General features: G+C 45.2%; 1 protein-coding gene across 1 annotated transcript in view; it reads right to left on the minus strand.

Annotated features, from left to right (window-relative positions):
* The window catches only part of BTBD11 (BTB domain containing 11), a 356,390-nt gene that overhangs the window by 128,037 nt on the left and 214,217 nt on the right, over window positions 1-14,136 (minus strand). Inside the window, exon 3 of the mRNA XM_019515813.1 lies at window positions 3,746-3,895. Within this exon, the coding sequence (XP_019371358.1) occupies window positions 3,746-3,895 (150 nt within the window). The remainder of the gene's footprint in view (window positions 1-3,745; window positions 3,896-14,136) is intronic.

The raw sequence follows: 14,136 nt of genomic DNA on the forward strand, positions 1-14,136 counted from the left end.
TGCATCCAGTTTTGGGCTCCACAATTCAAAAAGGATGTGGAGAAGCTTGAGAGAGCCCAGAGAAGAGCCACGTGCATGATCAGAGGTCAGGAAAACAGACCTTACGATGACAGGCTGAGAGCCATGGGGCTCTTTAGCCTGGAAAAGCGCAGGCAGGGGTGATCTGATGGCCACCTCTAAGTTTATCAGGGGTGACCACCAGTATCTGGGGGAATGTTTGTTCCCCAGAGCGCCCCAAGGGATGATGAGGTTGAACGGTCATAAACTACTACAAGACCGTTTCAGGCTGGACATAAGGAAGAATTTCTTTACTGTCCGAGCCCCCAAGGTCTAGAACAGCCTGCCATCGGAGGTGGTTCAAGCACCTACACTGAACACCTTCAAGAGCAAATTGGACGCTTATCTTACTGGGATCCTATGACCCCAGCTGACTTCCTGCCCCTTGGGCGGGGGGCTGGACTCGATGATCCTCCGGGGTCCCTTCTAGCCCTAATGTCTATGAAATCTATGAACTATCTTGCTTCTGTGACTTTCATAAAAGTCTGAACTTACAGTTCATCAGGTACTCTGCATTAAGTGTCCAGGTGCACAATCTTATCCTATGGTAAATGCGAGGTAGCTTTCCATGCTTTCACTGCCTTCATTTACCATGCAAGGGGTAAGTTGTCTCGCATTTGCCATGGGATAAGCATGTGCACATGGTAACATACTGAAGAGTAGCTAACATCACAAGTTGGGCCAATTACTACCCCTGCTAACACATTTGCAGTGTGATAGCTGTACAAAGAAGTAAAGGGAGATGCCTCGACTCCCTGCTTGATGAGCCTCTCTGAACACTGTCAATATACTTGAAGCACCTAATTCTGTTTTCAGATATCAGCACACAATTGTCATCAACTCCCATTGGATGGGGGACACTTTCCAGTTGCAGCCCTGAAGAATGATATGTCTGTATTTTTGGCAAACACGTATGACAACCATCTTGTCATCTTGGAATGCACCAAAGTAGGCCACTCGTACATCTGTACATGGATCCATCCACTTGGCTAAATACTTGAATTGGAGGCTACAGTATAAACAAGTAACATAAAAATTTCCCTTAATCAAAACCTTAACAAGAAACACCCCTGCAGTCTCCCCATTTCGACATGGCATTAGAATTCACACAGCATTTGCTCCCAACACACACAATGTTTCAGTGGTGCTGAGAAAACTATAAATAATTTATCCATACTGAAATCAAAGCTTTAGAATTTTGACAGGTATCATAACTCATCACACTGCTCAAAAAGTGTTTTGATTAATAACAAATAATTTATCTTCCAGGCAGCTAAATCCTCTCCTACAGATCTAATTCTGTTTCATTTTTCCCTCCTGCTGGATGTTGGGGGAGGAAAGGCAGAATAGAGGCCTTAACCTATGTAATGCTGATGGTATCATCTTTGTTTTTACCTCCTCCCTCCCAATGGCTCATATCACCTTTCAGCTTCCAAACTGACCAGCAGGGGGGCCACGTAGGACAAAAAGAAGCCCTCCTTCCTACCACTAAAAGAAAGCACAATCATCAGTACTTCTATGCTCTAGTTCAGGGGTGGCAAACACATCTGGCCCTGTGGGCCAGATCAGTGGGTTGGGACTAGTCCATGGGTTAGATCAGGCTTGTCCAACATATGGCCCGTGGGCTGCCATGCAGCCCACCAAGGCATTTTCTGTGGCCTGCGGTGCTGTGATGGGAAACCCCTTCTCCCTCCCCCAGCCCCTCAGTAGCTTCCTAATGGCTGCTGAAGGGCTGGGGAACGGACAAGTTTCCCACACCCACTGCATCAGCATGGTGTGGCCCAGCCAGGTCCCTCGCGAGCTGGACCCCTCCCCGGCTGGGGGTGGTGCTGGCTGTGGCTGCTGAGCAGCCCCGCCCACCCAGCCGCCCCAAGGAGCTGATGCCCACCCGGGGGGCCACAGCCGGTGCCACAGGCTCAGAGAAGGCGCAGAACAGAGCCTTCACATGAGAACTTTGCCACTGGGGGACGGAGGAGTGGCTCTGCTCACAGGCCTGGGACATGTCAGTCGCTGGTGGGGAGGATGCATGTCCGGGAGCACCCGTGCTCCTTCCCCCACCTCCCCACCCCAACACGAGCCCGTGCCTGTGCCCTATGCTGCTGGAGCGGCCCCGCACGGGAAGCCAAGCAGTGGCCGCTGGCACGGCCGGCCTGCACCTGCCTCCCCACCCGCCTGCTTCAAGCAAGGCAGTGCCTGCTCCCCCAGCCAGTCTCCCCCCAGGCGCTGTGGCTCTCTGGGCTTCACGTGCTGCTGGGGACGGGAGGTGATGCGGGCACACGCAGCCATAGAGGCAGCGAGGTAGGCAGCGGTGGAGCGGAGGGTGCCTTTCCCACACATCCCAGGGAGGCTGTGGCTGGGAGGACAAGGAGGAGCCCGGACTGGGGTTCCCGCATTTGGCAGCAGCTCTCCCCACCCCACTCCGCTCCATGCCCAGCTGCAGCTGCAGCCATGACCAGCTGAGCCGCAAGTCTCTCTCTTGCAGCCTCTGGGATGCACTGAGGAGCCCCCACTCCCTCCTCCCTCCCCTCCCGCCTGCGCCTTGCAAGGCAGCGAGCGGCAGAGGCTGCGAAGCGCCACGCAGGTGTCTCCTGCTGAGACACATCCCTCCACCTTTGATTAGTTTCTACTCTGGCTGATATCTTTTCCACATTTGATCTGTCAACTTGCATTATGCTTCTTTCATTATGTGACAGTGTTTATTTTAGTCAAGTGTTTGGTATTATTTCATTGTTGCTTTTATATTGTTTTTATTTTGGATTTTAAACCACATTTCCAGGCCCATTTCATTGTCACTTCCTGCAACTTCATTGGTGTCAAAGGTCACATGACATCACTTCCTGATGTGAGACCGCTTCCTGTGAGGTCTTTGAATATGGCTCACCGGCCCACTGGGTGATAAAGTTCGTGACCCGGCCCCACATTCAAAAAGGCTGGACACCCCTGGGATAGATGAATGATGCAGGGTTGGCCCTGCAACCAGACTGGGCCCACAGACACTCTCCATGCTGCATCCAGTGCACATAGCGTCCACTCCAGCTGGTCTGGGACTGCATCGCATGCAGCACTGTGGGGCCCATGCAGGGTGGGTGTTGCATGTGGTGTCTGCTCCAGCCAGTTAGGAACCTGGCAGGAAGAAGCCCAGCATCCTGGATTCTTGGCTGCAGCCCTGGGAAGAAGCCATGGTTCCAGGCTTCTTCCCACAGTTCTGCTCAAGCTCCAGCACCACTACTCTTGCCCAGGCACTTGGCAGCCAAGTGGGTGAGAGCTACGCTGCTGGAGCCCCAGAAGCACCACAGCTTGTTTTCACAGCAGCATCCAAGTGCCTGAGTGAAAGCCACTGTGCTGGAGCTCCACGTGCACTACAGGAACAAGCTTGGCACCACAGCTTCTACCCATGGTGGCAGACAGGCATCCATGTGAGAGCAGTGCTGTTTCTTCCCCAAAAGCATCATAGGAATAAGCCCAGTATGGTGGGTACTCAGCTGCCACTCCAGGAATGCACCACATCACAGCTACAGAGTCAGGGCAAAGCCTGTGGGCTGAGTGTCTCTGCTCTGCAGACTGGATCTGGCCCACAGGCCATATGCTTGACACCCCTGCTCTAGCATGCTTTCAGTAAAAAATACACAAAACATTGGTTTCGTTTTACCCAAAAACGAGAAAATACCTTAGACTATCTTGTACTTACTAAGTTCAGCAATGCTTCCCACACGTGTAGCAAGCAAGGACTGCTCGATGGTCCTTAACTCCGACTGGCTAAAAATCTGGACTTCACCTGGCTTATTTGACCTTTGTTGGTCTTTGTGAAGATTCAGGCTCTCTGGCAGGCACAGAACACCTAATGTTAATAAAAGAGAGAACAAAAGAAAAGTTTGTTGTAATTTTGGTCACCATGACTATTTTGCTACCACAATCCAATCTCTATGGATGTTTAAATACATATTTGGGACACACAGAGCTCAGAAGGTACTGGTATCTTTTTTTTTTTTTAAAGGTAAAGCTAATGCCTATAATAACAAGTCTTTCAGGCAAAGCAGATTGAAAAAAATGTCCCCCATTAACTTTTCAGAATAACCTCAAGTCTCTCACATTGCTATTGTCCATTCTGGGAACAATTCTTATGAGAAAGACCTATGGAACAGTACAGGGATGAAGTCAGTTGGATTCCAGAGAACTTAATGAGGCTCTGCAGAAGTTACACAACAGCCATCTGAATTTAATAGAAAATCACATCCTTGCAACAAGAGCTTTGATAGAGTACTCCAACATCTCTACAGAAAAGCTTCTTCTTCTGTATTCCATTTTATAGGACTTTTCATAAGAGAAACTCCATTTCTAATTGTCAGAATAATAGGCACTGTCAAGATGTTGGCAGTGACATCTAAGAGCTTACTGCATTTTTTTGAAAGTGTAACTCCTGACAGTTGAACTGTCGAGGCTTCAAACTTTACCCTAACAGCAATATGTATCACACTCTATTGGGTCAAGTTCACACTTGAAGTAAGCAGATCCACAGTCACTGACGTCAGCGCAAAGTCATTGAAGTTGCACTTGCAAATGGCATGTTTAAATTTGGCTCTCCATCTAACTGAATAATTTGAAAGCCAACAATTGGCTTTGGTACCTCTGAAAGAAAAAGGTAGATTTTGAAAAATATGAACAAACAACAAAACCAAATATTCTTACAAAACACGGGTAAACAAAAAGCAGTTTCCCCCACACTATCTTACCCGGGTACCCACCACTTTTCTTGAGGACACTTATGTAATTCAGTTTCTCGACTCATTAGATAGTTTGTCTCTTTCCACTGTGCATGATAATAATCTTGTCAATAAATGTCAAGTGTGCTTGAGCTATTTGCACAATGGCTACCATACACTAGTTCCACAAAAACCACCAAACAGCCATCCAAGAAGAATAATCCCAGCGCACTGTTGATTTGAGTGGGATTTGAGTTAATGGCCTAGTGTGCAAAAAATATTCTTAAAAACCCCCTTTCTATCTGCTCCATGCTGTCTGTTTATCCCTCGGCAGAACAATTTTTTTTTCCAGAAGGAGCTCTAAAGATGTAAAAAGTATACCTCTGTACAATATTATTTTAATAAGCACCTACTTGAACACACACAGAGACACACAAGAAAGATGCTGCAGAATAAAAAAAAGGCCCAGTTTTCATTAAACTGGCATACCACCCCATCAACAATGAAAGGACTGAAAATGACTTGCTGAGTCATGTTTCTAACACTAAACACCATGCAGGATATTTCCCTATGTCACTCTCCCTTGTCCTGTCTTGGCTGTTTTTGAATGCCTCTGTTGAAGGTGCTTACCTCCCCTCCACTGGTCATCTATTCAAATTTTAATTTTTTAGGAAGGGATACCAGAATGGCACCTAGCCAGCCAATGTATAATCCTGGAAATGGCACTGGTTATTTTTTCATTGTCACTGTACACTAGGCTCATGCTTATGTGACATTCTATATCTCTTCTTTATCCCACCTCCTCTATTGCTTACAATAGGGGACTGTAACATAATGATGACAATGATGACAGTATCAGCACTGTGGCAGATGTCCTATGGATGGATTTGAATTCCTTTCCCCAGAGTTCACCATCCAAAGACACATCATGCAAATACAACAAGGGGAGGGAATAAGAAGCCAGAAAAGCAGTGCAACTCAACTGTAAAGTATTACATGTGTCTTGTTAGTTCCATCATATGGTGTTGGCATTGGCAATGCGTTGGGGGTGCATGAACACCCCCTAAGATTGGCAGTGCATCCCCCGTGAAAAGTGCTTGCGACACTGCCAACAGCGCCTGTGGGTGGTTGCTACTCGCCACCCCCACCCTTGCTGCCAACACCACTGGCGGCATCTGCGGGTGGTCCCCGATCGCCACTGCCGATACTGCTGGTGGCATCTGCAGATGGTTGCTGACCACTGGTCAGCGCTTGCCACCCCCCCCCCCGACTCCACTGTGGCTGCCTGCTAGAGCCCCCCCCCGCCCACCCCCCCCCCCCGCCCCCCCTGGGGCCGCCTGCTAGAGCCCCCCCCCGCCCACCCCCCCCCCCCGCCCCCCCTGGGGCCGCCTGCTAGAGCCCCCCCCCGCCCACCCCCCCCCCCCGCCCCCCCTGGGGCCGCCTGCTAGAGCCCCCCCCCGCCCACCCCCCCCCCCCGCCCCCCCTGTGGCTGCCTGCTAGAGCTCCCCGCTGCCACACCCCCACCACTGCCGCCTGTGGGTGGCCCTGTGTCTTGCCTAGCCTCCCGGGGCACGCGGCATTCGTGGGTCTTAGAATCTTAGAAAACGTGACATTAGTTTAAAAAGCCCAAAGTAGTGAAGACATGGGCCAAGAGAAGAAACTGATCTTCTTGAAGTGGTTAGAGGGGTCCAGGGTCAAATCACACTACGGTATGAGCCCACAAATATAGAGATGCAAACCACTTACCTCCAGATAAAGGGTTGGGAATTTATTAGGTGTTGGCTGCTCCATGGTAATTGCCCTTGTGCCCACTTCTACCCCACAGTGAGTCAAAGCTAGCCTTTCTTACTCCTCTTTCACTGAAGTCTAAGTAGCCCTAAGTGAGCTTTGAATTACCATGGAGTAAGTATATATACCTGGGCAGTTACCATGGAACTGTTAACGTGCAGTAAATTTTAACCTGTGGTAAGTTGCTTGTGTGCCTATACCTGTGGTCTTCCTTTGTGGAGGAATGGGAACAGCATAGCATTTCCTTGAACTGGACTGGATTCTAGGCAAGGGCTTTAAACTAGCAAGAATGAGGCAAGGCCACAATAAAGAAGTACCTGGCTCCAGGGAAGCCAATGACAGAACAGAAGTTGGTTGCAAAGGGTCAGGGGTCCTTTCACAATGTCCATAATCAGGGCTGACCCTAGCGGGTGTGGGGCCCAGGACAAATCAGTCTGTGTAGGGCCCTCTTAACACTGTGCAGGGTCGGTGGGACCCCTACAAAGGCACGGCACAGGCTGGGGTCTTCCCCATGCCCAGGGAGGTGGTCTCTGCATTTCTTCTGTGGCACGGGGTGGAGTTGCCAACAGCAGGCAGGCCCCATGGGAGGGGCCATGGCCACTCTGCCTGGCTCCGTGGGGTCCCCCAAAGCACGAGGTGTGGGGCATTTGCCCCGATTTGCTGTACCCTAGGGTTGGCCCTGTCCATAATGACAAGTAAGACATACTAAAAGTAAAAGTTACAGTAAGGAAAGAAATAGGACAGAGTTCCAAACTGGAACTCAGGAAGCACATTCAAAGTTGACAATAAAAGTAAAGTGACTGAGTAAGAGGCAGGAGATGCTCAAAGGGAGAAACAAAATGAGGGAGTACACTAGTAAAATTGGAAAAAAAGTTTCTGTCTACACAAGCTTTATAACAGGATTTCAATACAGTTCAAACTCAGTTCCAGAAAACGTGTTAAAACAATACCTCCTCTGCCACTGAGACTCAAAAACCAATATTCCTATTGTAGTTTGTTTAGAAGTGGTGATACAAGCCTGGCTCTATTCCTAACCCTAACACCCTGGCACCAATCCCAATGTTGTCACAACCACAGTGAAACCATATTCATGAGTGGAATGTCAAAGTAGAAGATGACGACTTGTTAAGAAGAGAGGGGTAGTTAACTGTGGGTCCGAAAGTAGGCAGAAGACAGGGATTTTAGCACTTTATGGACTAATTTGTTCCAAGAGAAATGAGCTTTCATAAGCTACAGAGAAGCAATCCAAAGGAGTAAGACACTCAAAGCAACAGTAGGGAAAAGAGAAAATGAAGAACACAGAGGTAAGGCAGGCAGAAAACAAAATGAAACAACATATTATAAAAAGAGCTTTGAAAATACTTTTGTGATTCTTCAGGGGTTGACTTAAATACCTAGTGTATGAATCAATATTTACATTTTGTAGATGCACAAGGTTTTGGGAGTACTGCTCCTGATTTTTAAAATGCATAATTTTCTGTGCATTTTAATAGTTTTCCCTCAAGTAAATCCTTAAGTAAAATTTACTCTATAATCTTAATTGATATAAATAGAACTGTAAAGGCAAATTTTGAAAAAAAGATCTGTATAACACAGATATCAAAAAGTTCTAGTACTTAAGGATAGTATATTTTCAAAACAGTAACTGGCATGTCAACAATTCTTGTGGCATCTTCATAAATGTGTTGTACTGAATAAGTAACGGTATCACATCACAGGCCTCCAGACATTCCAAAAGGAAAATTAATATCATATAGATTACTTTTTCTAGCAGAAACATGCATTACATAAGTTTAGATGGAGGATAAAATATTAATTTTAAATAAGATATACACTTTAAAGCAATCCGGTCTTTTTTGCGTATTAGACATACATGAGATTATTTCTGAGCAATTAAAGTATTGGAAAACAGGGATTCCATTCTCAACCCTGTCTGACTGGCTTTTGTCACCTTCGACAGATACTTAATTTTTCTCTTCCTCAGTTCTCCTTCACAGTCCTTGGATTAACTAACTTAGTTCATTAATGTATGGAAACATTTTGAGATCCTTGAATGAAAAGTGCTATAAAGGTGCAACATTTACTACTGTTGGAAAACTTAGCTAATTATAGGATATGTAGTGCCAGAAGGCTTTACTTTGGTTTAAATTTAGTCAAGACATGCAATAGCTAAACACTTGATATTTATTTATCCCACAAGTTTAGAAACTGTAATTGACCACAGCGGGTGACCAGTGGAGTGATGGAAGATTGTTAGCTTTATTGCTTAATATAATCCAGTATATATGCTTAAATGAACACTTATAATTTTATTGGGTTAAATCTGATTTTCACCAGAGTACTGGAAAGCAATTCTATTACTTTGGTACAATGACTCTGCCACCTTTTAAATTTCAAGTGTCTTTCCCAGAAGCCGACCTGTGGCTGCCTACAAACTCATTGGGGGGGGGGGCAGAAAGGAATAGGGGACGCACTTTGATTACCAGGGTGCCCCTCGGGGTTACCAGGAAAAATGGCCACAGACTAAAGGAGAACAGATTTAGATTGGACATAAGGAAGAAATTCTTTATGGTGAGGGTGCCAATATCTGGAATGGGCTTCCAAGGGAGGTGGTGCTTTCCGCTACCCTGGAGGTGTTCAAGCGGAGATTAGACAGGCATCTGGCTGGGGTTACCTGACCCCAGTGCTCTTTCCTGCCTGGAACAGGGGGTCGGACCCGATGATCTGTTAGGTCTCTTCCGACTCTAGAAATCTATGAATCTATGAAGGAGGAGGGAAAAAAAGCAGCTGCATTTTTTTCTTTCTGTATATTGGTTACATGCTCAACTCTTTTCAAAGGAGACTTTATGGAGGGAGAAACTGCTCCCTGGATGAACAGGAACATTCCAAAATGAAGCCAGAAAAATTAAAACTTCAGAGAAGTTATACATTAATGGAAATATATGAGCAATCTTAAGTGGGTATAGCTACCCTGGCTGTCTATAGTTCTTACTGTAATACTCTACTGATTAGTTTACTTTCTGCTTTAATCAAGATTTCAATCATAATGTTTTTTACCTGAAAAATATGTAGGGGTCTTGAGTTACCAATAGCCTGAGTAGACAAGAGACTTTTTTTAGTCTCTTGACTTCCTGCTGGTATTGCCTGTCAAGTGAATCAAAGCTTTCTGTAAAGTGTCTCTGTACACTAAGTGTTGTTTCTGTCCTCTTTCTTGTGTGTCACTGTTAAAGCCCTTTCTTTCTTCACTGTTACTCAGCCCTATATGCTTCTTTGCTTATGATTTTCTCTCTCTTTGTGCCTTCCATTTACTAAAGGGGAAATCAGGAAGCCAGTTGTTGCACAACAGTATCAGACCAAGACTCAGTGATACACATCTGTCTGCACTGTGTGGTTCTGGTGATAGAAAGCAGCTGTGTGTTGAATTCATGACTACTATGAATTGCTGGATCAGTGAGAAACAGACAGAGCATAGCAGTGAATCGGGCCTCTTATCTTTTCTATGTGCCATGTCTAACCCAGACTGCAAGATCCTTAGAGGAGGGATCCTTCTTTAATATGTCTGTAAAGAACATATATCTACCCTGCCTTCTATAAAAAAAAGGGAGGCTATGGTGCAATATAGTTAATAAGTAATAACAGGCTGCTTTCACATGCTGCTGTTCTCACTTTCCTCTAACCCACAGGCTGCCCTGTGGCTAAGTAATTGAAGAAAAGTACAAAAAAAAAAAATACACTGCTAAAATTCAACAGGATGATCAGAAAACGCATTGGGCCAAAACCCATGAAACCTCCAGGTCCCTGGGGAAATAGACAGGGAGGGAGGGAGGGAATGAAGTAATTTATGTATAATTGATGCCCTCTGCTTTTCCCTGTACTTTAGCTTACATCTCTGCTGATGTATAGATCAGCGTTCAGCCTTTCAAGGAGTCAAAAATGTATTGCTTAGATTTAAATGGCTGGCATAGAAGTTTCTTTAAAAATTACATCATTTTAAACTTATTTATAACTAATAGCAGCCAGCATTTGGAATACATGTGAAACTTTTCTTAGGCCACTATTATGTGGTAACTTTACTGGTGTTTTCCGACATAGACTTTCCCACTGGGTTGCTGCTGCATAAATTTACAGTATAAGGTATATCTGGCACACTCCCCTCCAATCTTTTCCTGGAGATGACTGCTCAGTCTCAGTGGTAAGACATAAGTGTGTGTGTCAGCTGGACTCTTCATATCCAGAATAAACATGGGAGTCATACAACTCTCCTCTGAACTCTTCAGTATCTCCTCAATAAACAGTCCAAAGATTCAGATAGCCAGCAGCAATTCCAGCCCCAAACATAAGAGCTGTGTACCAGGTCAGCTTCCAGTGCAATCGTGAGTCTCTGAAGTATGGGTCCAAGGTTGCACAAAGTGGTAAGACCCAGCCCTCGCAGAGGACAACTCTTAGGACCTGGATATGCAACTCATATACATTGTTTCTGTGTTTTAATAAAATTTGTACCAGCACCCACAGTAAACAGATAAGCATCTATTCTGGGGTAGCTGAAGGCAGTTGGCAACTGTTACTTAGCCTCACCAATCAGAGCAGGGAAGAAGATAACAGCTTGCTTGCCTTGGGATGACTGCTACCCCAGTAGCAGTGGGCATGCATGGTGGGCAATGGACATACATTTACACTGCCGTAATTTTACCCCTGATTTTGCAGGTACAGTGCTAAAAGTTGTATGTTCATGATTTTTTTACACTGCAGGAATCTAAGACTAGAAAGGGGCTTTAAGGCCAACAAGTCCAGTCCTCAGTGTAAACGCTGATTACACCGATATAAACATGTATGAGCGTAGGAAAGTAGGGAAGGAAGGAACCTCACAAGGTCATCTAGTCTAGCCTCCTGATCAAGGCAGGATCACCCCTGACTAAACTACCCCAACCAAGTGTCTGTCCAACATCCTCTTGAAAATTTCTAAGGATGGTGATTCCACAACTTTCCTAGGCAGCTTCTTCCAGTGCTTGACTATCCTCAGTCAGATGCCTCCTAATTTCCAACTTAAATTTCCTGTGCTGCAGCTTTGTAATTGCCCTCCAAGTATTTGAAGATGGTTATCAAATTCCTCCTCAGTCTTTTCTTCTCTAGATTTACATAATCCTAGCTCTTTCCACCTGTCTTCATAATTTGCCACACAGGTCTCGAATCATTTTGTCACTGTGCAGTGGACTCTTTCCTACCTGTCCATACCCTTCTTGAAGTGTGTCCAACACTGGACACGGTACTCCAAGTGAAGCCTCACCAGTACTGAACAGAGTGGAATAATCGCTTTCCTTGATTTGCAAGTGACACTCCTGTTAATACAACCTAGTGAGTGCATCTACACATATGCTTTACTGTGGAGTAGACTAATTAGATCCACTCCCTTGCTGGCAAATTTCTGGATATGTGGGGAACCCCATAGGTCAGATGACAAAGGGCCATGAACCAGACTTGGCCCATGGGCTGGGGGTTGAGCACCTCTGATCCACTGTAATCTCTAGGTTCTTCTCTGCAATACTGCAGCCTAGCCAGTCATTCCCCAGGCTATATTTGTACATGCAATTATTCTGTCCCACATGCAGGATATTGCACTTGTCCTCACTGAATCTCATCTGGTTGACTGTGGACCATTTTTCCAGTCTATCCAGGTCACTCTAAATCTCACCTTGACCTCCAAAGTGTCTGCAACTCCACCCAACTTGGTGTCATCCAGACATTTGCTAAGAGTGGCATTGATCCCATCATTCAAATCATTAATGAGGCTCTTGAACAATACCAGACCCAGGACAGACCCCTGGGAAACACCATTTGATACCTCTTCCCAAATAGATGTTGGACCATTTATGATCAATTGTTGAGCATGATGATTCAACCAGTTATGTATCAACCTTACTGTACTTTCATCTAGCCTGTATTTCTTCACCTTGTTAATGAGAATGTCATGGAAGACAGTGGCAAAAGCCTTGCTCAAGTCAAGGTACATCACATCCACTGTTTTCCCTCCATCCACAGAGCTTATCACCTTATCAGAAAAGGAGATCATGGTAGTCAGGCATGATTTGCTCTTGGTGAATCCATGCCAGCTGTTCCTGATCACTGTTCTCATCTAGGTGCTTCATAAGAGATTCCTTGAGGACCTGCTCCATGATCTTTCCAGATATCAAGCACATATGTAGCATGTCCAAGTCATTAGTCCTCCATTGTTCAGCCACTGGGTCCATAAAACAGTCTATAGATCCTTCTATTTACAGGTCTTCTCCATAGAACTCAGCTTTTAGATGGTGGGCACATGGAGTGTTGTTAATAAAAATCCATGACATAGCCTCAAAGACCCTATTATGCACACCCACTATGTACCACAGTCCCTTCTCTAGATTTCTCTGGGTCTTCCTCAGTATTCTACTCTGCTCTCAGACACAGAGACAGAAATTTCAGCAAAAATCCATGCCTTCCTCACTGCTTTTTTCCCCTCTTTATCTGTTTATATCATCTCTATATATGCATATTAAATCAATTGCTGAAGATGCTACACAGGAAGTATGGGTATTAAGCTGGCATAGCCAGAAAATTATCACCTAATTTCTAAAACGTTGGCAGCTACCTGCCCCCCCGCCCCACCCCTCCCCCGCAGCATGAGCAGCTACACTTCATTTCTCCTTTAATACAGGAACCTGGTGACTGCAAAGGACCCTATTCCACCCTCTGAACTTTATTCTTCGTCAGCCTGTGTCTATGCAGGCATCTACAATAGGGTTGCTGGTTGTAGCCGTGTTGGTCTATGAACAGGCTTAGAGGATCATAATAGTAATTCTTTCAAAAATCATCATGTTAGTTATGGATAAGATGTAAGGTTTTATAAATCTAAAAGTGCATCTTAATCTATTTCAGAAAGGCAAAAACGCAGCGTCAGCCTTGCCATGATCTTGAACCTGTCATCCTACACATGGGTGGATCTGGGCTTTTGAAAAGTGGGGTGCAGATGGTATGGTGCATCATCACATATAACAACACATATTTTTCTCCAGTTAAACAGAAACTAGAAGCTTTAGTAACATGATAGGGGTCTAACACTATATTATTCATTTTAAGATCAAAGCAAAAAGAAATATAAATTTATTGGACTGTGCACTAATTTGCTAATTATATGTTAAGTTTAAAACATACAACAAACTAGGAAAAAATTGTCAAAAGATAGAGTTTTCATAAAACAAAATCTAGCCCTCTTGAGTGTCTTGACAGTGCCTCCAGTACTTGTCAGTCACTTCTATGCCTGAGTTAATATTATCATACCTGAGCTAAGGTTTTTAGCTGGAGCTAGAAACAGTCTGCAGGGCTGTGAAACAGAAGACAAACATTACCAGGAATGGCCAACAGACAACAAAACTGCAGAAGAAAGGATAGTTGGAATAGTGGAACATCAAAACCATTTAAAAAAATAGAGGATCATTAACACATGTGGAATGGAGAGAGAATAGCAGGAATCAAATAGATTAAAATGAACCATGAAGTCAACTGGCTCCCGCACTACTGCTTGAATAGAAATGTTGCTGCCACCACCAGGCAGTTG

The sequence above is a fragment of the Gavialis gangeticus genome, unplaced genomic scaffold (genome assembly GCF_001723915.1).
Source record: "Gavialis gangeticus isolate Ggan-Ray unplaced genomic scaffold, GavGan_comp1, whole genome shotgun sequence".
NCBI classification, from domain to species: Eukaryota; Metazoa; Chordata; order Crocodylia; family Gavialidae; genus Gavialis; species Gavialis gangeticus.